The 25,584-nt window shown below is 42.4% G+C and overlaps 2 protein-coding genes across 2 annotated transcripts in view; both read right to left on the bottom strand.

Annotated features, from left to right (window-relative positions):
* LOC311004928 (nucleosome-remodeling factor subunit BPTF-like) overlaps positions 1 to 5,854 on the bottom strand; it is a 43,625-nt gene extending 37,771 nt beyond the window's left edge. The window contains 3 exon segments of the mRNA XM_083997154.1: positions 1,833 to 2,658; positions 4,977 to 5,821; positions 5,823 to 5,854. Of these exon segments, the coding sequence (XP_083853280.1) occupies positions 1,833 to 2,658; positions 4,977 to 5,821; positions 5,823 to 5,830 (1,679 nt within the window). The 5' untranslated portion in view covers positions 5,831 to 5,854.
* Positions 5,855 to 7,814: 1,960 nt separating this feature from the next.
* On the bottom strand, positions 7,815 to 19,151 carry nol11 (nucleolar protein 11). The gene is made up of 18 exons (XM_083984055.1): positions 18,994 to 19,151; positions 18,203 to 18,316; positions 17,843 to 17,899; positions 16,270 to 16,418; positions 16,029 to 16,086; positions 14,518 to 14,659; positions 13,159 to 13,365; positions 12,707 to 12,783; positions 12,163 to 12,286; positions 11,821 to 11,912; positions 11,370 to 11,435; positions 11,053 to 11,237; positions 10,678 to 10,803; positions 9,912 to 10,151; positions 9,675 to 9,753; positions 9,346 to 9,438; positions 8,710 to 8,817; positions 7,815 to 8,503 (listed from the first exon to the last, which is right to left on the bottom strand). The coding sequence occupies exons 1-18, from the start codon at positions 19,138 to 19,140 to the stop codon at positions 8,390 to 8,392; spliced, it is 2,178 nt and encodes a 725-aa protein (XP_083840181.1). The 5' UTR covers positions 19,141 to 19,151; the 3' UTR covers positions 7,815 to 8,389.
* Between the last annotated feature and the right edge of the window lie 6,433 nt (positions 19,152 to 25,584).

Below are 25,584 nucleotides of genomic sequence, written 5' to 3'. Positions count from 1 at the left end.
GGCCCTAACTTAAAATTTTAGGAATGCAGTGACTGTAAATCAACATAGTAGAGATGCAACAATTAATCAAACAATAAGCGATAGTCGAATAATCGGTTTGAGTAGTTTTTGATGAAAAAAAAAGTAAAAATTCTCTGATTTCAGCTTCTAAATATGAATATTTCTGGTTTCTTTGATACTTTACAACAATATACTGAGTATCTCTTTGGTTTGTGTGGTCAAAACAAGACATTTGAGGACATCATTTTGTGGTTTGGGAAACACTGATTAATATTTTTCAAAATGTTTTGAATAATCGACAGATTAATCGATAATGAAAATAATCGTTAGTTGCAGCCCTACAACACAGTGAATATTCACATTTCCTTTTCATTCATGATCCTCACACATATTGGCCTGCCACCTGTAATGACAGACACCAGATTCTTTGAGTTGCCCCTTCCATGTTTAAATGGTGTTTTAAAAACAAACAAATTTACTGGTTGCACATGCGCAAGTAGATAAAAAATTTACTTGCACTGTCTCAAATCTTAAGGGCAGTCTGGAGCCCTGAAGATACAAATATAATTTATGCTCCATAAGTCAGAAACGCTTAAAGCAGAAGTAAGCGATCCGGTCGTTTTGGCTAATGCTGCGTTCCAGGCAGGCTTTTGAAACCGTAAATTACAGCTTCAAGTCACAACTTACGACTTTGTAGCGTTCCAGGCAACCCACTCGTGTTTTTCCGACCTGTTTTACCTGTGAAAGTCACTATAACGGCCACTCGTAACTTCCGACCCGTGAACTCGTACCAGATCGAACTGGTACGACTTCACAGGTCGGAAAAACACGAGTTACGAGTTGCCTTGAACGCAGTCCTCGTCCCTATGTCACCACATTCAGGCGCATCCCTTGGCTGCACACACAGCCCTGCATGCCGTTCTCTCTCCTCATTGGATAAAAATTGTAGGATACGAGAAAAGTTTTCTCCTCGGCTCAGAGCAGAGCAGAGGGACTGACAGACCCGTGTTTCGGTCCAAACACTCTATGTAAGTGATTGCTGTCGGAAGATATAACTATTTAAGACTTATATTAACACAAAAATACCGCTTACTTCTGCTTTAAATAACATTAACAGTTTATGAACAACATTGTGATTAAGTAATGCTGTGTAAAAAACAACTCATACAACAGTCTCTTATGATTGAACTATGTCTCTATGCATTTCATGGGTATTATTAATTCCTTGGATTGGCAAGGAGGCTCCCAAATGCACAAAGCTAATCAAACTGAGCTCCACTGACAGTGTAACAGAGTAACAGTGCATGGTGTAAGTCAAGAAGACCGCTGATCTCACAATTGCCAAATGTCTTGAGATAAGATCCTGGGACAAGGTAATCTGACCCACAATTAATGTGGCAGATCAGCTGCACAGATGGCAGCTACAGTTTATGTTGTATTGTGTCAAATCACAGCACCGGAATGAGCAGAAAGGAAATAACAAGACAAGTGGCCAAATCTCTCCTCCTTGCGTTTATAACCGTACATGCAGATGCTGATGTTTGTGACCACACGTTTGCAATGACTAGTTAAGCTGCTTTACCTTCATGGGCAAAATACTGCATATTCTATAAGACACTATATAACACCAACGCACAGAAATTGGACAACTGTGTGAGCTGGTAATGTCAAACTTGTTTCACAGTCAGTCCTAATCAAATGTTTGAGTTATATTTGTGTATTTTAGTAACTTTTACTATAAATTTTAAGATGCCATATCATCAGTGTCCAAGCCTGCAACAGGATTGAGCCACTCGGAGTTCCCTCGGAGCATAAAAACAGTGTAAACTTACACAACAAGGCGGCGGTTGAGGAACCAGTATTTTCGGTGATGCCTGTCGAAGCCGACTGGCAGCTGACGGAGAAACGGCTTGCTCTTCTGAACCTCCGGGATGCAGTCCGCAACGCCGGGTACCTTGTGCGCCACGCACACTTCGCACTGCCACTCGTCCTCTGGCACCTCCTGCAGCGGCGGCTTCACACACTCCAGATGGTAAACGGCCGAACACGTCTCGCAGCACAGCAGGTCGCCGAGACGATGGCACACCCTGCAGTGGTCGTCGTAGGCGACCACGCCTTCTGACATTAGCTCCTCCCGTGCAATATTGGTCGCCAGGAACTGGTCCACCAAAAACTGAAGTACTTTAATTTTGCTGTCCAGTGGTTCATACGGGTAATCCTCACATTCCTGAAAAGGCAGAATATGCCGGTACTCCGGGTCGCTCTCGCAGTACGCCCGCACCACCTCCGGCCAGGTCATACCGTCCACAAAATACAGCGTCGAGTTAACGGAGTCCTTCACGTCGGCGGGTCCAAATGTGGTGTTGGAAGTGTCCTCCTCTCTGAGAATAGCCTTGAGCAGGGAGATGTGGGTCTCTGCCAGCAGCGTGCACTGCTCCTGGCTGGCCAGCGCCGAGCAGAAGTCCTCGAAGCGGAACGGAGAGAGCCGCAGGACCGAGCCAAAGTTGCGGAGGACCTCGTAGACGGCCGACGCGTTCAGGAGCTGTGAGGTAGGAATCAGGAGGTCGTCAGAGGACTTGGGAAGCTCCAAGGGAGGAATGTCCTTCGCCTCGAGGATTGGAGACCGCGGTCGCACTGTCCGACCCCTCCGACTCCGGCCTGCGAGGAGGTGAAAGAGGCAGGAAAGGAGGGAGAGCAGGTAAACAAAGGGGGAAAAATGAGAAAATGTCCATAAGCATTGTGGGCTGCCTCACTTTTCTATACATTAAAGTAGAAAGTTAACACGCAGTAACTCCAAACATCTGAAATATAGGTGTTCGGAGAGAAAGTTGAAGAGAATGAAAAGAACTTTTTGCTGCTTTTAATCACCACACACAGTCTAACAACTGGATTGAGCCAAACTTTATACCGTATGTTTACCGGCAGTCAACGTGACTCTATGCCTGAACTTATTAGCTCACTTGATGTCTTACTAAACTCTTATCTTGCTCCAACAGCGCAGCGCCTTCAGCGATGCAGGCATGAGGAGGGTATCCCCGGGGTCCCTGGGGAGATCCACAACAATCTCACAGCTTGCTTGGTGGCACTTAAAGAGAGATAAGCCAGAGAGCCGCCACCGTACCTTAGGAGCTCAAAGCCTCAACTCCTGTTCGCATCCAGATGGGATGAAATAACTTCAAATGTAATAGCTATATTAAATGAATAAGAATAAGCCTGTATTTGTGGTTGATTTGAGGAGGGGGTGGGTGGCATTCCAGGTCATCCAACCTGCATTATCTTTTCACAAGTAGACCAAATAAACAAACGGTATGATCTTACACCACCGCATCCGCAGCGTCTTTGATGCTGCACCTTCCCTGTAAACACTGCACTTACGGCTGATAGTATCATGATTCAGTGGTTTTAGAAGTGATGCGTAAACAAAGCATGAGTGATGTGACCACAGCAACATGAATGGCTATATCATGAATGGTGAAGGTCGGCGATTGAGCTGTGACAGCAGTATGGTATGGACAGGTCAACCAGGAGATGACGGTGGTGGGTACATTTGGAAAACAGCATGGATATACACCAGTCAACAATTAACACATTAATACAGGTGACTGGTTATAATGTTGTGATTCATCTGACTGGGTCAAGCCATAAAGCCGTGGAAAATAATTAAAACTGCAAATTAAGTTTCAAATCAAGTTAGGAATGGTTAATTAATGAGCCACAACATTAAAACCTGTCACCTGTTTTAATGTTAGGGCTGTCTGGTGTATGTACCTAATTGCCCGTGACGGTGAAAGCAGCATAATGTCTGTCTGCACCTATCTGAATGCACTAATCCTACCCTCCTCACCAGAGGACCTGGACATTTAAAGTTGAGAGGTATCTGAACTGCAATAAATCCAGACAGGTCAAATATATCAAGAGAAAAGCGTAGTGTTAAAGTTTTTTTTAAAGAGAAAGTTGTTGTTTCACGGAAAATGTAGATTTATGAAGGCACAAAAATACCCTGAGTCATATTTTCTAAACCTATCCATCAGCCTGCAAACCGCTCCCAGTGCATTACTTTACATAACAGGACGTGTCAATTGATTTTTTTTTTTTTTTTTCAGACACAATATTATGATAATGACTGTTCATGTCCTGGGATGTGGTGGCTCTCAGCTGCTCACCTGATAAACATCCCAGTGGTTACTATGGTAACGGTGCACCGCGTTATATCGTAATGAGATGTTCGCAACAAGTGCAAAAAAAGAGCGCCTCTCTTCAAAACAAAGGCCTGCCAAACTCATTTAGCAGCATTATGTAACTGAAATATGTCTGCTGGAATCCAGCTGGAAAATTCACATTTAAATGTTTTGAGTCCCCCCCGCCCCCCCAAAAAAACAAAAACAAACAAACAAAAAACAAACAATTATTATTTATATACACCTTAATTGGGTACCCCAGCTTTGGAGTCACTGTGAACTGTCAAACTGAGACCAAGGAGAAACAATGTTTATAAAACGACCTGTTTTGATGGAGCGTAGTTTACATAATAGAAAGTAGACTTACTCTGTTTTTTTTTTTTAATATAGTCTATAAGTAGAAATACTGAATGAATGAATGAAATGAATGGAAAGTAGCAAACGCTGTCCCTACATCTTCCCTCCCGGTGTGCGCGAGAACACGTCAAAAAATACGGTGCATGTGGGGAAAAAAAAAAAAAAAAGTCCGGTGGAAAAACACTCATTATTCATTATAAAATGACAACAAAAAATGTGCTGATTCGACAAAAATTAAAAGCATGAGAGCCGGTTGAAGCGTGCAGCGGATCTGCCAGCCAGCGGCCAGCAGAGCACACGGTAAACAAAGGCCTGTTTCTGAGTGCAAGCTCCATTTTGAACAATGCGGCTTGGTTTCTGTACTGAGCTAAAAATAAAATGCACACTTTAAGTAATGCAAACATGCTTGGCTAAAGTGCGCGCACTTGCAAAGCATCGTACCTGGGGTGCTACCGAGCGTGCTGTGGCTCCTAAAACTACTCTCGGTGCAGTAGCTGGCATCATCATCATCATATGGTAGCTCCTCCAGATAGTCAGAGTCGTTTCCCAAGGCCTCCTCTTCTTCAAGATCCGACGAAGGGTTGTCGTTCAGGAGTTCATCTTCTTCTGACCTGTAGCTTAAATTATCCTCCTCCTCGTCGCTGTTGTCGTCGTAGACCACCTTGGTCTGAGGCCGCCTCACTCCGCCTCTGCCGCCGCGGCCGCCTCTCGACCCCCTGCCTCTGCCTCTGCCTCCTCTGCCCCGCGACGCCGCGGCCGCCGCCGCCGCCGTGATGGAGCCTCCAACTTTCCTGCGGCCCCGGGACGAATGAAAGTTGTCTCGGCCGGAGATCTCCGTCTCCACCTCCGTTGAGCTGGTGCCGCAGACCCCGCCGCTCCCTCCGCGCCCCCGGCCCCGGCCCCTGCCTCTGCCCCGGCCGCGCATCCCTCTGCTCCGGCTGCCCCGGGAGCCGCGGACTGGCCCCGGCGAGCCCTCCCGCATCACGGCCGCTTGTTTGGGCGGCCTTCCTCTTCTCCCCCTCATTGTAGGAGAGAGTCTCTTCTGTTCCGCTTCAATCTCGGTGCTGGGATAAGGCACACACACCGGAGAAAAACGGGGTAGAAGGAAAACAACGGATCTGGTGACGGTTCCCGGTGGTCCCCCACCAAGCCCCGGTCTCAATTTCAGGGCGGAAAGCTCAAACTGAATGGCCGGTGTCCCGCTCTGGGTCGCCTGCAGACGCCATTTTTCTTCTCGGCTCTCCCTCCGTTGAAAACACAGCAGGCCCCAGAGCTGCGTCAAGCTGCGCACACATAGCGGTTGTACCGGAAGTACGGCGGATATCCTTCAAAGTAAAAGCAAAGCAAACACTGACATTGAGAAAACAATAATAAATCCCCTGACGCACTCAACAAAACCCCATTACCACGCCCGTCTATATTAAATATTTATTTTCATCTTGGCAGTTTGAACACCACAAAAAACGCATTTTGAACGTTTTTAGTTTTAACAAATCCCCAGTAACAGAGCCGGATGTGTTGTATTTCCTCTAACTTTACAGTTAACAGGCCAGAGTAGATGCGAGGTCACGTGACTCACTATTCCACAATAGACGCAATTGCCGTGCTAGTTCATAAAATTACATATACGTGCAATCGCCGTCCACTAGTAGTATTTTATCAGTGCTAGCCGGTCCTGCTGGGTGGTTTCAATCACAGGTGCATCGACCGTATGTGAAGCACCTTCCTTCGTGTCGGCCCCGTCGCCATCATCGTCACTGTAAAGCGGGCGAGAAGATAAGCAGCATACGTCCGACTACACCGAGCCACTGTGATCCTGAACAAGTCGGCGTAAAAAGTATATTATAAGGTTTAAAATGGCGCGAATGTGTAAAACACTACTTAAATTAATTTATTCGCCAAATACATTTTGCACAGCTTCTTTATGAATCATTACGAAGAAAACTTGGCTCAATTTTTAGATAGTTCAGTCAGTGCGGTGATAACCGAGCTGGAATAAAAACGTGCGCTATTCATGTGTAACAACGCGGCCAAAAGTAGCATCTAAACCTACTGCCGTGCAGGTGCAGCACCGTGGCCGGTGACCCGAGACACTCTCCACTCGGGGTCTGTCTGAAGTTAGTTTGAATTTACTCATATTCATTATTTCGTGTCAGATTGTGCTTCCTTCCTCTCATAGTGTGGTCGTGCCCTGAGCTACAGACATGGTAAACACAGCAGCATGTAGCTCGAGGCTCGAAACGGGAGATAAACCTACGTTTTTCGCAAATATCGCTGAAAGATTACGTAGTGGAATCGGACCCGTTTGTATACAGATTTATTGAAATACAGTAAGAATATATTTTGTATAGTTGTCGTGGCCGAGTGGTTAAGGCGATGGACTAGAAATCCATTGGGGTCTCCCCGCGCAGGTTCGAATCCTGCCGACAACGCATTCTTTTTGGATCAAAAACAGTGTTGTCAATCAGTAATAAACTAGTAATAACATAGTAATAAACTAGTAATAAGCTATTACTAGTTTATTACTGATTGAAAACACTGTCTTTAAGCTACGAGACCGGTCTTGGTCTCAAGACCAGTTTTTGTGGTCTTGGTCTTGTCTCGGTCTCGACAGTGTTTGGCCTCGGTCTCGGGTCTCTCGGTCTCGCTGTCTCGGACTGGCAGAACGGTCTCGAAGGGATTTGTAGCCTACAATATCCAGGCAGGAATGCTTTTTTGGATATCATTATTTATTCGCCCCCTTCAAGTGGTATTTTGTGACACAGACGCGTTGGCAGGGGCACTCGTCGTGGTAGTCGTTCTACAACTCATGCGGAATAGCAAAATATGGTATACTAGTTGTTTTTTGGTCCTAGTCTTGACTTGGTGATACTGGTCTTGGTCTCCTCTTGACTACAAGTCTAGCTTTATTACGACAAAGAATGTAAATGATACAGTGTCATTTGTGAGCTGATAAACTTTGAAACTGACATTGTATTTCTACAGGACCCGTTGAGGACTTGGATTAATGTTCCCTCATACTGCTGTCTTCATTACGAATTCAGTGTAGTGGTCATAGTGTGTATGTAAAGTGGGAGGAGATGAGGAATCCAAGGACCACAGTGGTTGCTCTAAATGTTAGGTGCATTACATCAATGCAAAAAGCCTTTTGGACAAGGATCTAACAATACTTACATCACTACTACAGAAGCACTCAAAATTTTAATACAAATGATTTAACAGATTATAAACTAACAGAAATAATAACACTTAATTCAATTCATCCCACAAATTGTGCGTTTGTATATGACATTGATCTTTTTAATAAAAATAAAAGTCACACATGGATTAACAGTTTCCATTGTTATATAACTGTATTCAACAAAAAGACTTTCCTGTAGAAAATCCAGTAGAGTCACAGCTGACAGATTCACAAATATTCAGCTGTGTTGGGACAAATACAAAAATACAACGGTTTACTCTCACAGCCAAGTGTTCAAATGCCGTGTCTCATTAAGAATGTTAAAAACCATGACGACTCTGCCCTATTAGGTTGCTATTACACAGATCTTACCAACTCCTTATTAACCAGGATGACACATGAGCAGAGTTTAGATTAATCATGCAATTCATGTTATTTAAGTGGCCAAATTTCCATTGGCTGAAACAAGTTTTAAAACAGTTCATTTCAAATGCATTGACAAGTTAATTTAACTCCAAACAGTAAGACTCATGCAACTTGAATTCTGATGGCTGTGCAAAAAAAGCCCTCTAATACCAGTCCAGGCATGTTAACAACCGTGAAACCACTCAAGGTGAAACGATGGGAGGAGACATTATGCTCAAAGGTTTATTAAAAGTATTCTGTACACAGTCTAAAAGAGCTCAATGACTTCAATGGAGTACTGTCCGACGTCCGTCTTCTTTTTCATCTTATTGAGCTCTTCGAGGCTGCCCTCGATCTTTCCAAGCTCAGAAACCAGCCTCACCTGAGGGCACAAGAAGACAAATTGTTTTAAACTCTTTCTCGGATAACTTTTTACATGTGACTTTTTCCCCCTGATAAAACTGCAGTACTGATTTAGTCTTTATAAACCCAGTGTCTACACAACTACAGTAACACGAGCTGCACAGAATGAATATTATCAAACCAACATGCAGCCATTTACAGAGCAGACAATGGAGAGACTGTTACCTGAGACTTAACAAAGCTGTGGAGGTTCAGCAGCAAGCCTTTGGCGTCTGGAGTCATCACTAGCACTGTGAAATGGGCATCCAGCACCAAGCATACCCAATCCATGATCTACAATCAAACACAAAGAAAAACAGTGTTAGACTCGTTAGGTGGGCTATTTTGTAGACAATTCATTGAAAATGTATTCCACTGCTGAGACTTTAATAAAGTCCAGTGTAATACAATGACAGTAGCACATTTACATGTTTGTTAGATCTTTGATTATTCTTTTTTTTTTTTTAGTTAAAAAAACACTTAACTCTAAACTTAGAAATGACTTCTAAAAAAAGTAAAAGAGTAATTTCTAAATTCAGATCATAATGATGGGATTTTGCCAAATATGCCCATACTTGGCACTTAAATATTTTCTGTCTCCAATCCATTGGCTGTATTTCTTAAAATCTATATCAGTATAACCCTCATATCTTGATATTGACTTGTGTATTGTTTATAATAAAAGATCTACCAGTAAAGTGAGTGCATGGTTTTTTTTCTGCCTCCACATCTGTCACAATGTGTCCTGTTGGCAAAGACACTTCCTGCACTGAAATGTCAAGTGTGGACTCGTTAATTATCTAGTTCGACACTGACACCTACCTGAGTCAGACTTGGTGATCTCAATCCATGCTTCTGTGGGAAAGCTTCTTGGTAATATTTTAGGTAAAGGAACTGCAGGTACTTGAGGAAAAGCTGATTGGATGAGAAAGACAAAGAACACGGGTGTATAGCTGACCAAGAATCTTTAAAGAACAGAAAATAAGTTGTGTAACATGAAATTAAATATATCTGCTAAGTCTAAGTTTTGAATTGTGAATAAAAATGATAAAACAGTCAGAAATACTGCATAAAGACTGAGGCCTAAGGGACTACAAATGGTACCTAAAGCTCACACACAATCTCAACAAGACAAACTATCTGTTACTTACGACAACATGCTGGGAGGAGAGATCTTTTAGGTGTGGGAGGATGAAGGTGTCGCTGTACGCCGTCTGCAGGATCTCATTTCTTTGGAGCTTGAGTTAAGATCACACATATCAAAACTTCTCATTCTGTCTAATTTAAGCTATTGAGTAACACACAAACTTTCAGCTGAATGTGAACAGCTGCCTGATAGACACAATGGTGAAATGTTGCGTTTGAGTGCCAGTGCAATGGGAGGATACAGTAGAACCGCCTTGTGTAATCCCACTGGACACATCTGTTCTGGTGGAGTTAAGGAGTTCTCTGTGTTTTCCGTCTTGTCGTCTGCACCACCACCGCCGAGAGCGTCCGGCCGGTCCTCGTCAAAGAGGGTCGGGCTGAAACCGTTCTGTACCGGGCCACGCTCCATGGAGATTAGGGTCTCCATGAAGGAGACGCTGTCGGGCTCCAGGCTGGCTTTCTCTGCATCAACATCTGGCATACTGCAAGGTGAAGCCAGCAGGACAGCACACTGTTATTTTACCATCGTATGTTACAGGTCACCTCATACTCAGATAATGACAGCGTTAAGCCACTTTTATTACATAATATGCAGGATGTTTTATCAAACATTGACACCACCTTTTGATGGCAGAATTTAAAACAATGTTTTACTTTAGTGCCACCCGGTGGTTGCAGCAAAGGGACAGAGACATCAACTGAAGGAGTTGTGTTGTCAAAACCATAATTTAATATCTTAGTGGCTTCTTTTAAATCTCGTATCGATTGACCTTCTCTTAATTTGTTTTATTGTTGTTGTATGATTATTTTGTTGAGCATGGGTGATTTTAAACTTTTATTTTATTTCTCTTGGTGGTTTTATGTTTTTTTTTATTACAGGCAGTTGCATTTGATATGTTTTATTTCTGTTGTACAGCACCTTGTAACTTGTTTTTGAAAAGCAAAGCGCTATATAAATAAAGTTATTATTATTATTATTAATATCATTTATTAAGTTTTGATTTTTACCTGATGAAGGCCTTGAGACAGGCACAGGTTACAGCTTCAGGGATGTCAGGGAAGAACTGCAGGCAGAGCTGACACAGGTAGTAATCCTTCCTCTCCAGGGCCAACAGCACCAGGTCAGGACACATGCTGCAGAGGATCAAGATGGTAAACGGTCACATTTAACAGAAATAATAATGGCTGATGTACTCTTCTAATCAGTGTGGTTTGGGTAATTTAATTCATCTTCACCACATCACTCTACCTGTCATGAAAACCAATGCAATTACTTTCATTACAATGCAGGGTCTGGGGTTTACAAGAGCATTAATGTACATAAATACATTGTGTGGAATAAAGGGTGCTTAAATACAGTAGGTAACTTCTTGTCTTACTGACCTGTGGCAGAGGCACTGAGTGTGCACAAGTTGGGCCAGGGTGCTCGGGGTGTAGAAGGCTGGATCAGCCAGACTTCGGGACACTAGGGTTGATACTAGCTGTCCTACACAGGGCTGTAGGTCCTGGGTGTCTGATCGAGAAAGAAGCCCCTCCACTTCTTTCTGGACATCCTCTAGTGGTGCTGTCTACACCGGGAAAATGTAATATTTACAAATTATACAAAAACGTACAAAACAAATTATTTGTTAACCTTGTTATGTGGACATGTCCAGCTTCAGAGTTTTATCATAGAGAGCCAAGGAAAGTCTCAGTTTTACCTTGACGAGTGCCAGAACCTGGTCAGTTGTTAGACAAGGTGCTGACTGGGTCTTACGGTTTGTTCTCTGGAAGCAAAGAAGAGTCAAATTCATTTGTGTTGCCATTACAGACAAAATGCCAGTAACAAAAAAAGTAATAATTACCCCAACCCTAAACAATACATTAGCCCTGTACTACAGTTTCTTTTGCCAAGTTACTCAACTTTAAACATTTTGTGAATAATGCACCACTACTGTATCTCCCTTGAAGGTCGTGCCAATTAGTTTAATGAACTCAGTTCTTTTTTTTTTATATGTGCTGTAAGCCTGGGAAAATACAAAGTTTTCATAGCAAGAGTGTAGAAGGTGATGCAACTCATACAGCAAAAGAAAGAAAGAAATCTGGCCTTGCTGCATCTAAGTCATTATGTTTTGCCTTGAAAAGTCATTTGAAAGCAGTTATGCAACATACAGTCTTCCTGGTCTCCACAGTTCTGGAGGGCTGAGCTTTCTCTCCGTGCAGAAGGTTATTCCAGGATGGTACACAAGCTGGAGATTTGGACTCTGTGGTAATTAGAAAACACAATGTATGAGGGAAAACAGACTTTTCCCAACACAGACTATCAGTGCTGCTGAGAACAACTGATCACATGGACCAACATGTGTTTTACAATGTATTGCTGCTATATTAATTACTATATAGGCATACAGCTTTAAAGGTTACGTGCGTGTGATCCATGATCTCGTTTACTTTTGGCAGATGCTAAATTTTCTTAAATCACAGTCCTGGTATTATAAAATTGTTTGAGCTCACCTTCGGTCTTGGCCTGCTTTAGTTTCCCCAGTGCAGAGGCCAGGGAAGATTTGGGGCAAACAAATGGTATAACAGAGAAGGTTTTCCCATGTGGAATGAATAACTTGTTGGAATAACACCATAGCTAAATAAAGAGAAAAGAAAAACAAATTGGAATTAATGGTGCAAGTGAACATAATAGAGATCATGCAGACGGCCCAGGTTGTCTATTCATGTTTCCATTTCAAGATTGTAAACTGAAAAAACAAAAAACAAAAAAACAAAAAAACTGTAAACTGCCATGTAGTTGTGAGGAGGGACGGTGAACCCTGTCACAGTGAAGCAGGCATGATGCTCTACCAAAGTCATACAGTCCTCCATCAGCACCCAGCAGCTGGAAGGACAGGGAACCCTTGGCCGGCAGTAGCAACAATGATGAAGTGAAAACTGAGTTGATGCTTCATGCAAACTTCTAACCTTAGCGACAGAAACTCATGAACACATCAGCTGTGTGCAGAAACATTAGAAAACAACTGCAGTATCTTGGATCAAAAACAATCCTTACCTGCCCATAGATTTTACCCGCCATCTCTTTTCCTGCCTGAAGTGTCTGGAAGTTTGTATTCCAGATACAGAGAAAGTCTGAAAAAACAAAGGAGGAGCCGTTCAGGAACAAACCAACACTTACATTAGAAACTGGAGCCACATAACTTCATTCTTGAGGACTAGACGTGAAGTGTGAGACTTGTTTTCATTCATCATAAATTAAACCTAGAAATTCATTTTCAAAATCAACCGTGGTTTTGGGAGACTTCTCTGATGTTGTGCTTGTTGACTGACGTTTCACTGAAATACCCATTGTGTGTCCCAGACAGAGGTCATTAATCATTCTATCATCTATTCAATCATCCAGACACTCAGCCTGATTACATCTGAGAAACTCCATAAACAAACAGACATGTCTGAGTGGGGCATGTGCTGTCTTTATCGTAGGCAGAGCAAACCCACTCCACTCACCTTTACCAGCTCCAGCTGAGGGATGTGGAACTCCCACCACAGCGACGTGGGCTTCATCCAGGACCAGGGCCGATGCTGCCTCCAGCAGCCCATCACCGACGGGAAGAGACAGCAGCAGGCTACGGGGAAGTGGAAGAGCCTGAGCCCCCTCGTCGGTCCCCAGGCCGCGCACGGATACCACACTCTGGTACACGTGACCGTTAGGGTCTGGGTGGTGGGATGAGGACGAGGCAGAAAAAAGGGGTGAAAGGGATTATTGAGGGAGGAGACTAGAGGGGGTTCAGAAAGACATTCCTACTAATCTTGCATGTAACGTTATAAAACGTTAGGAATTTGTATGTTTATTCATAACACGTACAACAAGGTAAATACCGGGGGCAAAAATGTTCCACACAGCTGTAAGTGAATGAAGATTCACACATGAATTACTGTGCGCATGACTGAATTAATCCTATAATACTCTACATGAATCAGAGGGGTGGTTGAGTGCACTAAAGTAACTCTGTGTGAGCAACACCACAATACAGATTTATTTTAACTGAAATGTACAGCTGACCGCTAAGGCTGCAGGAGCTATTAGCATGCCTACGTCTACAGAACCAATACATAATTGGAACTCACTTCCCACCCATATCAAAGATACACATACATACTCCACTTTCACAGCCAAGTTAAAAACATGGCTCACTAACAATTACACTTGCACACACTAACATATGGCTGTGTTATTTGCGTCACGATCATGGATACTGCCTGTCTATACAGTACGTGATGTCTGTCTGCACTCCTGAATGTGATTGTATGTGCTGATGTGTGATTATGTTTTATGTGCTGCTTCTGTATGTTTTGATTATGTGTTGTCTCTGCATGATTGTACTGATGTTTCACTGTTCTCTCCTATCTTCATTGATTTATCTGTCTCCTAGCTGTCCTAACGCTCTCTTTTAATCAAATATATTGCTTTTTGTTTTTTGTTTTGCTTTTTAGGGTGCCTATTGTCATCTGGCCGGGGACTACAGCAGGATATTAGCCATGTTGGCTAAAGCTGCCCTTTTTACTGTTATTGATGGAGTTGATTACTTGGGATTGTCTTCGACATAATAAACTAATAAACTAAACTAAACTAAACCGGGATCATTCACTTTTCACATGCAGTGATGCTGAGATGCACAGTCTGCCTAGTGCAAGCTCCATTGGCAGCACCAGTGTGGAAACAATATCCACCCGCCGGCCTGCAGTGCCAAGCAATTAAAGGTTGTTGTTATTTCTACAGGAAAATGGTGTCACCCACTCCAGAGGCCATGAAAACACCCTGTGCTAGCAACACTAAAAATATTTTCACAGGAAATGCAGGCTTACAGAGATAAAGCAGGCGGATGTGTTTATCCTTGTAGGAGACGGAGAAGCTGAGCGGGGCGAGACCAGGCTCTTCTCTCTCCAGCCGGTACCTCTGTAGGCTGTTTGGGTTCAGTCTCTGTAGGTAGAGGAAGTGGTCTCCTTTCTGTGGACAGACAGCGACAGGCTGCTCAAGTCAAACAGGCATTTGAGAAATACTAAAAATGAATCGTTTACGCTGACATGCCATTAGGACAGACAAAATGTTTCGTGAGAAATTGGTCATAAAACTCACATCATACACATGCATTTCCATCCAGCATCATGAGCATGCTATTGACTTGCATGTCTTTATGCATGTTCAAATCAATACTTATATTTATTAGGTGGACTGAATAGGGGTGTAACGGTATATGTATTCGTCCCGTGCCGTCACGGTACGGGGGTCACGGTTCGGTGCACACAGTCACACGACGAATACGTCTGAATGAATATTAAAAAAAAAAAAAAAAAAGTCGAGTCCTCACTCGAATCCAGGTGGCGGTAATGAGCCTCGAAGCTGCCTGCAGCCGTCATAGCAGACGAAGAAGAGAAGTGATGAGAGAGTGAAGTTAGAGGAGGAGAGCTGTCGGCTTCATTCATGTCACTGTGGCTTCTCAATGAAACAAACGGCGGTGGCGGCGGCGGCTCGCGACCATAATACATCCATGCTCGCGACTGGTCCACCGGACAAAGTCCATCGGCGATGTTTCACGGATGCGCGCTGCGTCGCTAGAAACGCATCAAACACGTAGCGCATGTTCAACCCGATATGGGTTAGGGTTAGTTATCACTGGTGCAAGTAAAAAGACAAGTTGTGTGCAACAACTTATCCCGCAGCTTTTAAGCCTCTTGACATGAACACAGACAGGTGAGGAGAAAAGGAGACCGCACACTATATATAATCAGACACATTTTGTCTGATGAAGGGCTGACGCCCGAAACGTGTGAGTGACATTAAACTGTCACGGGAGCTTTTAACTAGTGTGCGGTCTCCTTTTTTCCTTACCTGTGTCTTTCTTGGTGGTCCAGCACCTAGTCTTCAGTTTTTTGGGGGATGTGCGTGTAGCTGCCCAATATGTTTTATGAACACAGACAGGACCAGAAACATCACCAAAGTAACTGCTAGTCTTATTTAACTGTGTAAACCAACATTGCTGTCAGTTTATTGTTTTGTTTTTTTAATAATATTTTTTTAATAATAATAATGTAATAATTCGAATAATAGTTGCCAGTTGTCAAGTGCACGTTTTTTTTCCTCTAGAATTAATGAATGGCATTATAACACTCCTAATGCACTTGTTTTATTTTGTATTCTTTTTTCTTTTAACTTTTATAACACAAGACAGATTTTAGTTTTACATTCAATTAGTGTCTGTTGTACCGAAACCGTACCGAACCGTGACCCCTGAACCGAGGTACGTACCGAACCGTGACTTTTGTGTACCGTTACACCCCTAGGACTGAATTATCATCTTTCATTTAAATTATTTTACCTGTTCAGTTGTGAAGATGACAAACTGTTGTGTCTCTGCTACTACGTTGGTGCTCCACCTAAAGACAAAAGAAAACTCATTAGCACGCTGCCAGAAACAGCAGGTCATTCATAGCACTAGCAAAGATATAGTCTTATAATAACAAACGTAAAATGCTTAAAAGTAATACAGGCAGATTGGGATGTTTGCTCAACACAAGAGCTTCACTGGGGGTGTGAGGCAGGTAGGTAGTGGTACTGACCTGATTGCCTCTTCTTGAGCCAGGACCTCCTCTATAGGCTGCTGGGGAGCAGAGAGCAGAGAGTCCAGCAACCTCACAGCTCCTCTCTGAAACAAGACCACAGGCTCTCCTCCATGTGCACACTGGACCCTCCAGACTTCTGATGACACCTGGGGCACACAGGAGGCAGGAATTAAAATGTGATCAGCTTGATCAACAATCAGTGAGGGCACTTAACATCAGATTAAGGGAGTTTCCAGAGATGGGGACTCGAGTCACTGTGACTTGGACTCGAGTCGACTCGAGTTGCTATTTTGACTTGACAAAAAATAAAAGACTTGCGACTTGACTCGGACTTGGAGGTTAAAGACTCGGGACTTGACTTGAGACATGATGACTTGAATGACCAGCCGGCTGAATTTCTCACTGGCACGGCACCAGCTCAGTCGGTGTTTTTTGTTTTTTTTACCCCCGGACTTTTTATGCATTTATTTTGAAAGGACCGCTGGAGAGAGAGAGGGAGGGGGAGAGACAGTGAGAGGGGGGTTTGATACGGAGCAAAGGGGCCGTCAGGGTCGCTGCAGCGGGCGTGCTACATGGATCTATTATAATATAATACGTCCATGGCGTGCTATGACGCTCGCAGCTCAGTGTTTTATTTCGGAGATGTCATCCGGAGTTTCAGTGACGGTGAGCGGCCTGACGCTGCTTCATTAACGCCGCATCGTCGCCGCTGTTCAGAGACGGGCCAGACTCACAGTAACCAATAGACATACGGTAACAGTCACCTGTTACCAGCGTTACCATAGCGAGGAGCTAACGTGTCCTTTTTTTTTTTTTAATCTCCTCTCCTTCAGCCTCACGTTCTCACTGCTGCAGAATCTGCAGTGACTACACAGCTGTTTGCCTGTCACTCATAGCATCCAGGAATGTTTCAATGGTAGCTTACACATTCTTTGACTTTAGAATATAACATATCAAATTAATATCTAACTACTTGGTATGAGTGCAGGCTGAGAATGGTGTTGTCATGATAGAATATAATAGATTTTCTATTCTATTCTATTGATGTAGTTGGAGTTGACCTTTTGTGATCAGATCAGGTATGAAGAGGCTCATTAATGCATTAAGACATAAGACATAATAGATTTTCTATTCTAATATATTGTCTTCACTTTATTTAGATCAGATTCTGCGGGTGAAATTGCAATAAGGTGACTTGACTTGGACTTGACCTAAGCAGGACTTGACTTGGACTTGACTTGACTTGCCCAAAGAAAAATGACTTGGGACTTACTTGAGACTTGAAGGTTAAGACTTGAGACTTACACATGTGTGACTTGGTCCCATCTCTGGGAGTTTCTAAAAGATGGGAGTAAGTCTAAATAATGCAGAACTACAGTCATTTATGGAACGCACCATCTCAGTGGAAAGAAAGAAAGAAAATTATATTCATGTTTCTGTAATCCCAGTTAATTTGAGGTGAGGGAAATGTTCAAATGGACTGGACGTGCTGTAGACTGTGAAGAGAAACATGCAGCAAGTTGGTGCATGTTTCCTTAAAGAAGTCATGAACATCCACACTCAGACTTACCGTTGCTTTGAAGGCTTTATCCAAGAGTACGTCTTCTTCCTTCCAAATTCTGATAACCTAAAAGGCAAAAAAAAAAATCTAATCACTATAACAATACGGACAGCATCATGCAAATCTGGTAAACAAGTTGATGGAGAAATAAAATCAGCAAAAAAATTTAGTAAACTCACAAACACGGCAAATGTTGAATGAAAAAGCAGCTTTTCAGTCGTTACTTTTTCAATAAACTTAGTAATGACACCACATGCGGCATGCCTTTCTTGCTTATGTAATAAGAAAACAAACTTGGCTGATATTTTTCTTTTTTTTTCATGCAATCTGACATCAAGTCAGTGGGCTTCTCCTCCTACTAAAGTTTACCTTGTTGTCTGAGACTGCCACATACTCCTTGGTTTGTGGGTTGAAGACTGCAGCACAGGTCAAACTCTGACCTTGTTTGACTGTCCAGTTGCCCAGAGGCTTCTGGTCTGACACCTGCCAGGACCACAGAAGTAAAAGAAGACCAGTTAATCATATTTATTTGTAGTAATAATCATTCTCTAATAATGTGTTACCAACCATATTATACCTACAACTACAGTGATAGATGTAAGACATGCTGACAATGACATTAAATCCACTACATCTGACCGTGGCCTGGAATACATCCAACTCTGACTAGTTCCCATGGTAAACGTAAGGCTTTAGCAGTGTAAGCTTGTAGGAGCTTTAACTTAAGTTACTCCTGTAACCCAAACTGATCACTACAGCCTGTCATATTAGATCAATAGATGAGGTCATTGAGCAGCCAGTTGTGTAAAAAGACACTGACATGCTGGCCTCGAGCTAAACCCGCGGTGAGCCTGCTACATGTTGTTTTTTAACAGGATGCCGTGCGGTGGATACAGCTAGCATTAACGTTAGCTAACCCACCCTGCTTGTTTTTATAACCTAGCATGACTTTACTTCAACCCGTAAGACCCTTCGCTGTCGCTTTTCACGGAAAGGGAGTCAAAGAGCTGTTAAAGCTATAGAAAGTATACATTGTCGTGTCCGCGGTTTCTGTCAGTGTTGCTGCAAAGAGTCGGTGATGCCAGCACGAGTTTCACGGGTCGCACTGGTCCCCTGGCCCAGTTTAAGAGAGCCTGCCCAAAACAAACACCAAAACTCACCTTGTACAGTGTGACAGATCTAGTTGAGTCTGTGACGATGATGTGGTCGCTGTCTCTCTCCTGTTCGATACCCTGAATGCCTGAATTTGATCCATTTTGTGCTGGAACAAGTCCGCACAACGTGTAACCCTCATACAGCGCGGCCATGCTTGACGAGAAGAAAGTCGAATCTCGCGGAATGTCGCGAGAACAGACAAATGCCACCCGGAACCACGCTGCTGTTGCCGCTTCATCTGGAGGATGTTTGAAGCTGAAGCTGTTTGAAGAAGATCTTGCAGTACAATGTTGCTGTATATAAAATATTTACAATTAGGCCTATATGTTTGTTTGTTTTTTAATATATTGAAATGAAATATTGTGATATTAAACTTTTGAAATTGTAAATTTGTTATTTTACAGCAGCTTCCCTCAAGAACAAATTTCCCCAAATTCATCCTTATTCATCATGTGTAATTGGAAACGTTTGTATGTAATGCTTACAATACAGCGTTAAAACAGTGTTTACTGCACATAAATCTAAACTGCAATAAAAATGTTCTGAATTACCGGTATATAGGCTACTTATATAAACAAACAAAGCTTTTGCACATCACAAAAAGCCTAACGAATGTTATAACCACTAATCTTCTGTTTGGAGCAGCGCGTGTGTGCGTGAGTGTGTGTGCCTATATATGTGCTTGAGTGTGTATGTATTTGTGTATCTCTGTGTGTATATTTGTGGGGGTGGGAGGTTTGGGTTTTCATGGTTTTATCTTTGTTGTTCATGGTTTTTTGTTTTTATCCTCTGTGAGGCACTTTGTACTCAAACGTATGTAAAGTGCCATATACATAAAATTGATTGATTGAAAAATAAAAAACAAAAACAAGGTTTTCATATGCAAACATTTTTTTATATCTTGTTATAACATAATTTGTCAACATGTTTCAAGTATATTTTAGTAAAAATGCCACACCTATAGGCTATGTGTTTCTAAACGAGAAAATGTGATTATGAGATAAAATATCATGACTGACAGAATCAGTGCCACCCGTCTTTGATTTGGACCAGGACTTATGGTCTTGCTGGTGAACTGATGCTGGTCTCACCAGCCCCCTCTGCTGACCACAGGGACACACTGCACACTCCTGATGCTCAGTGTCTCTGTACCAACATACTGTACTGTGTCTGGGTCGAAGCTCAGCTCTCATCTGAAGGAGTCACTGCCATCACCTGGACCTGCACTCTGTACAGAGGACACATTATCTCTACTGTCCTCGACTCCATGAAGGAGAAACTGAGGGCTGATCAAAGGCTGGACCTGTCCCCTGTCTGAGGAGGAAGACTCTGCAGCATCATGGATGACTAAGGCAAAGACATTTCTCTGTGCCTTGTTGCTATTTAAGTATCAGTATTTTGTATCTATTTAATAATGCACAACACTGAACCAGGGATAGGACCTGTTGCCAAGATACTAAGTGGGTACAACCGCCATGATAAGGACTGTGGAAGTGCAAACATGGTGCTGACTGTTTTTATTTTAGTATTTCAAATCCAGTTACCTCTTGAGGACAGAGCTCTTAAAATGAGGCATTTATACATCCCACAACACACATCCACCGTCTTCTACTCATCACCTAAACCCTTTCTGAAACAGCAGAAACAACTTTCTAGTAGTCTGACTTTTTAAGACAATCAGGGAGATGACCTTTAAAATAATACTAGAAAACAGGACCACAAACAGGAAGTGGTTTCAGGTGGTGAACTGACTTGATCTGTTCGCTGCACCTACAGTATGAAGTTTCAAAGATTCTCTGTCTGCGGTTCAACTACACGAGCATCACATTGCCTTCAAATGTGAATCTCTGTTTTGTTTTTTGTTGCTGCTTTGATTGCTGTAGATTATGTTGCATTTATCTGAGTAAAGATCAATACGACGAGATGCACTCACTCAGTAATGAAGCACTCAGTGTGGTCAGCTACACGGAGGAAAGCTGCTCTCCAGAGCCATATGCATGTTTCTGTAATGATGCCAAAGTTCAGAAGGTAGAAAAATGGCCTCCTTTCTCCATCTCTTCACAACACAGATGGACGTCAACTAATTGTATCTGGCTTGTTTAGACTTAAAAGAAAAAACTTGATTTGCCTTATAAAACTGAGCAGGTTTGGAGATAACGAGGAGATATAATGAGTCAGAAACATATTTGTAGAGCTGAAACAATGTCTCGCCATGTCTTCATTATTCTGTTTTGTCTAAAACTGTCCTCCAGTGACCAGATCTTTAGGCAATGCTTGAATAACTTTATTTCTGTCTGTCCCTGTACATCATAAACCGCACAATTGTTATTGTTGACCTGCATGGTCTTAGTTGTACTCGGCCTAAAGCTGAGAGGTTTGTTGTGGGGAAGGTTGGCCAAGGTAAGACTGGGTACCCTTTATATTTTCTCATGTTATAGTCACTATGGGTTGTTGGTGTATGGATCTTTTTTTTTTTTTTTTTAGATAAGTAAGCCAGGCCTTTTGTTTTGTTAGTAGTCAGTTCTATTTATTTCATTTCTTTGGCACGACCCCCACAGCCCTCCTTACCCCATCCACACTGGAGAAACCTTTGTTTATTTGTTTGTTCAATGTTTTAATGTGAATAAAGTTAAAAAAAAATGTTTGGTTCTTCACTCCTTGTCCCTCTCTTCATTGGTTGTCTGGTTACTGTTCCTACTAGGGGACGTAACAGAGTGTCACAGACTGGACAAGTTAAATAATTTATTTGTTAAGCAGATTTGATGTTTCATTTTAGCAGAAACAGGACAGTTGAATATAAGATGACAGTATTTTCTCTCTCGTCTCATATTTTGTCACATAAAAAAAAAAATGTATATTTCATACACGCAGATATTATCTAGTACCTCTCTTGAATGTAGCCTACCCTGTTTTTTTTTGTTTTTTTTCAAATAATATTCACTATTTGTAAAATGTAAACATGAAGTAATTTACATATGGTATCATATGTTGCCAATTAACTCCTAAAAACTCCCCAGATCATCTTTGATCTGCAAAAGGGTTTGTGGAAGTCTCGACAGATGTTTTATTCAGACGCAGTTTCTTTGAACTGCCAGAAGAGGGCGTGAGTAGCTCATGTATGTGGACACTGACTCGTGAATCACAGCACCAAAGGAGAAGAACAATATTTTTCTACTTCTATGAGACACATGAAGGAGTTGGAAAAAAAAAGTTATGATTTTTAGTTTTGTTTTGCACATAGTCTAAGAGAAGCTGTGAATATCCTACATTTTCTTCTAAGGCGAGGCGCTGCAGCACAAAGCTCTGAGGAGGGAAATTACAAATCTGTATTTTTTTTCTCTCTCTCTTCAGAACAGTCCAATATGATGAACTCATTTCCTGGTTATTGAGCTCTCTAAGCGAGGCTTGGCAGCTGATGTTGCACATCCTTGCTTTCCACCCACTTAACCTAATATCATCATGCATTATGTACTACTCTCAATGGTTCATGTTGGGAGTGTGTGTGTGTGTGTAGGGGAAGCAAAGGTACAGTTCATAGTTTAATTCATCTCAACATGTTTCATTCATCTTCCTAGAGAGAATCGTCCTTTTCACACGGTGAGAGGATATTTCAAACTACTCTAATCATGCTGTTGATGCACAGTGAAAGCCCAGAGGGGAACTCTTGCCCTAGAGACTGCTGATCAGTTATACGCTCTGTGTGCTGGTGTCAGATGTGGTCTTCTGTTAATGCCAGTTTGATCTCAGCTTGAATTGAAATGTGCTCCAGGTTTTCAATTGTGACTTGCTGTTTGCACTTGAGGAACTTTTATATTAACAAAGGGGGAAAAAAAACAGGCCTGCAGCAGTTTCTTTTCTCTCTTGTTCACTCAGACAGTGAATCTGCAGCTGCCTGCATGAGGTTGTGCTTGTGTGTCGGTGTGTTTGTCTGTGCGTGGGGGCCTGCAGAGTGGGTTTTGTACTACAGGCAGTGTTTGCAGCTGTCTTCATTTCAAGATGTTTGGGCAGATGGGTGACCACCAGACCACACTAAAGAAAGAGATTTAAAAGAAATCAAGTCTGTGTATAACAGCTCTTTAGATTATCAGATGATCCTAATTCTGTTTTTTTTACCAGAGCCCAGTACTGAGCCACACCCTTGTGTAACAACATTATGAAGCAATCTGAAATGGATGCATGGGCAGGATGTGAGGAGATTTACCAGCTTTTTCAGCTCATTGATATAATGATGGATGCCATTAGTGCCCAGTTACTCAAATAAAACAAGGAGGCTAAAATGGTTTACTGACATACTTCTGGTGGATCCACACCCAAGAGCTGGTTTCCTGCAGCAAGAGTTTTAGGTGCAGCTTTTGGATTCAGATTTGCATTTATATAAAATAATTTGGTGGAAATCAGTCAAAACACGTTGATTTTGAAGAAGCTACAAATGTACCAGCCTTAAAACTGCTTTTAGTGATTGAGTTAAATTGAAGAATTAGTGACACTTTATTTTGGGGTTTTCCCCCCTCGCTCCGGTGCAGGGCCTCTTGCCGACTGGAAAGGCTGACAGGCAGCTGATGAAACCACTGCCAGAGTCCTGTAAAGAGCGTGGATGGAGACAGGCAGAGCTGAGACATGACTCACACAGTTTCACCCCTCATCAAGCCACAATGAGAATGGGCACGCTGATTAATCCATGTTTGATGATTTCTGGTATGCCCTCTTTCCTCCCTTCACTTTTGTCCAAGACTTCTTTTCTCACATGTTTCTGTTCTCTCTGTTCACTCCTCTTTGAGTTTTGTTAGAGAAAACAACAGCTGATGTCAGATGTCTTAACCCATTCACTCTCTTCTCTCTCTCTGTGAGTTGCAATAGTCTTTGTATGTCCTCTCTCTTTTCATTGATTTGTATTGTGGGGCCTGCAGCTGCAGCTCAACTTTTAAAAAAAAGAAAAAAAGAAAAAGAAAAAAGCATTCAACTTGCAGCCATTGTGGGTTTGTACCATCGGGAAATGGACACTGTGCAAGAATATGAGTGAAGAAAATGAGCAATGTGGATGTTAAAGCTTTTATTCAGGCACGCTTCCAACTATCCAAACCCCAGGAAACAGAAAAATCTTTGTGCAATGTGAAGGAGGAAGAGAAGAGGGGAATCACATATTTGACCTGCAGTCAGACTGGAGGGAGGGAAGTAATGAAACTAATTGGAAAAACTAAACAATTATTGTACTGACAGTCATGTGAAACAGTCCTTGACTTGTTTTACATGTAATGAAAAGAGAAGCAACAAACAAGACCTGACAATGATAGAACACAGCAGTGGGCAATAAAACAATGTTATAGAAATGGTAAAAGCACACTGTGTACAAGACCACTGCCTTCTAAGTCTACTTTGACATTTAAAATGCTTGTTTGTGGTTGAATAGGCTATAACTTGTATAACTGCAGGATCTCGAAACCAGTGAAACAGTTACCAATTCCTCTTATCTTGTCGACTGCAGATTGAAATGAAACAAGGGTTACTCTGAGGTCAAGCTCGGGCTAATGTTTCACAAACGGGATGCAGGGAAAGATAGGCAGGGGGAAATTATTGGGATGGTTGCTTCCCATATATAGCCTATGGGATTAAAGGTCAAGCTATCAGCCTTTTCTTTTTTAATTTTGACAGTTAGCCTACTCTTTAATTTGTGGTTTTATGGTAGTAGCTGAGCATGGCTGCAATTGTTTATTGAAAGCTTCCTGTTTGACAACTGACTTTGAGGATCCTACTTATTCTTAGTGAATAGCCTACAGTGACTCCATACATTTTAAGACACTTCCACTACCAGTTATATCCTTTTCTCGTAGAAAATCTCTCCTCCTCTTTCCTCCCCCACCACTTCTTTCTTTTCTCAAACCCAACCAGTTGAAGCAGATGGCTGCCAACCCTGAGCCCATTTCTGCTGAAGGTTTTTCCTCTTCCCTGTCCAAGTGCTTGCTTGCTCTTTGTGGGAACTGTTGGATTTCTCTCAGTAATAAAGTAATGTCTTGACCTTACCCTGTAAAGTAGTTTTTATGATTTTGTGCTATAAACTGACCCAGTGAATGGGGTCTGACCCCGATTGGGAGCCACTGGACTAAACTACCTAACTAGCAGCAGTAGCCTAAATGCTGCCTAGCCAACACACTGATGCATCATTGTGTTACCAATCTGATAATGTCAGAATCAGATATCGGTCACATGCTTCTACTTTGATTCTTGATAACGGGACTATCAAAAGCAGTGGATTTTGATTACAGGACTTTTACTTGTATTCAAGTAGGCTAGGCTATTTGTTTAATTTTGTCTTCCTAATCTGAGCACTTCCTCCTCCCATGATGATATTAAACTGCTGTGCACCTCCCCAGGACTGCAGGTTTGGGACCCCCACCCCTCCCCAAACCGCTCCACACCAACACCACCACCACACCACACGACCTAGCTGGGGCTTGTGTTTGAATTTGACGTCACTCCTGCTTTGCATAACCACCAGTCTCGCGCGTTTGATTGGAGCGCTCGCGGGATTTAATCTGCATTTTTCTCTTTTGACCACCACGTTTCGCCTTCAATCCTCAAAACGGACTCATCGGTCGTTC

Source organism: Trachurus trachurus (genome assembly GCF_905171665.1).
Source record: "Trachurus trachurus genome assembly, chromosome: 1".
NCBI classification, from domain to species: Eukaryota; Metazoa; Chordata; class Actinopteri; order Carangiformes; family Carangidae; genus Trachurus; species Trachurus trachurus.
This window is presented reverse-complemented; position numbering and strand designations above follow the sequence as displayed.

Coding starts and splice junctions, on each gene's coding strand:
- nol11 (XM_083984055.1), bottom strand. CDS start 19,140: ATGGCCGCGCTGTATGAGGGTTACACGTTGTGCGGACTTGTTCCAGCA. Junction 18,317..18,993: donor GATCTGTCACACTGTACAAG/GTGAGTTTTGGT, acceptor TGGTCCTGGCAG/GTGTCAGACCAGAAGCCTCT. Junction 10,152..10,677: donor TGTCTCAAGGCCTTCATCAG/GTAAAAATCAAA, acceptor TTCACCTTGCAG/TATGCCAGATGTTGATGCAG.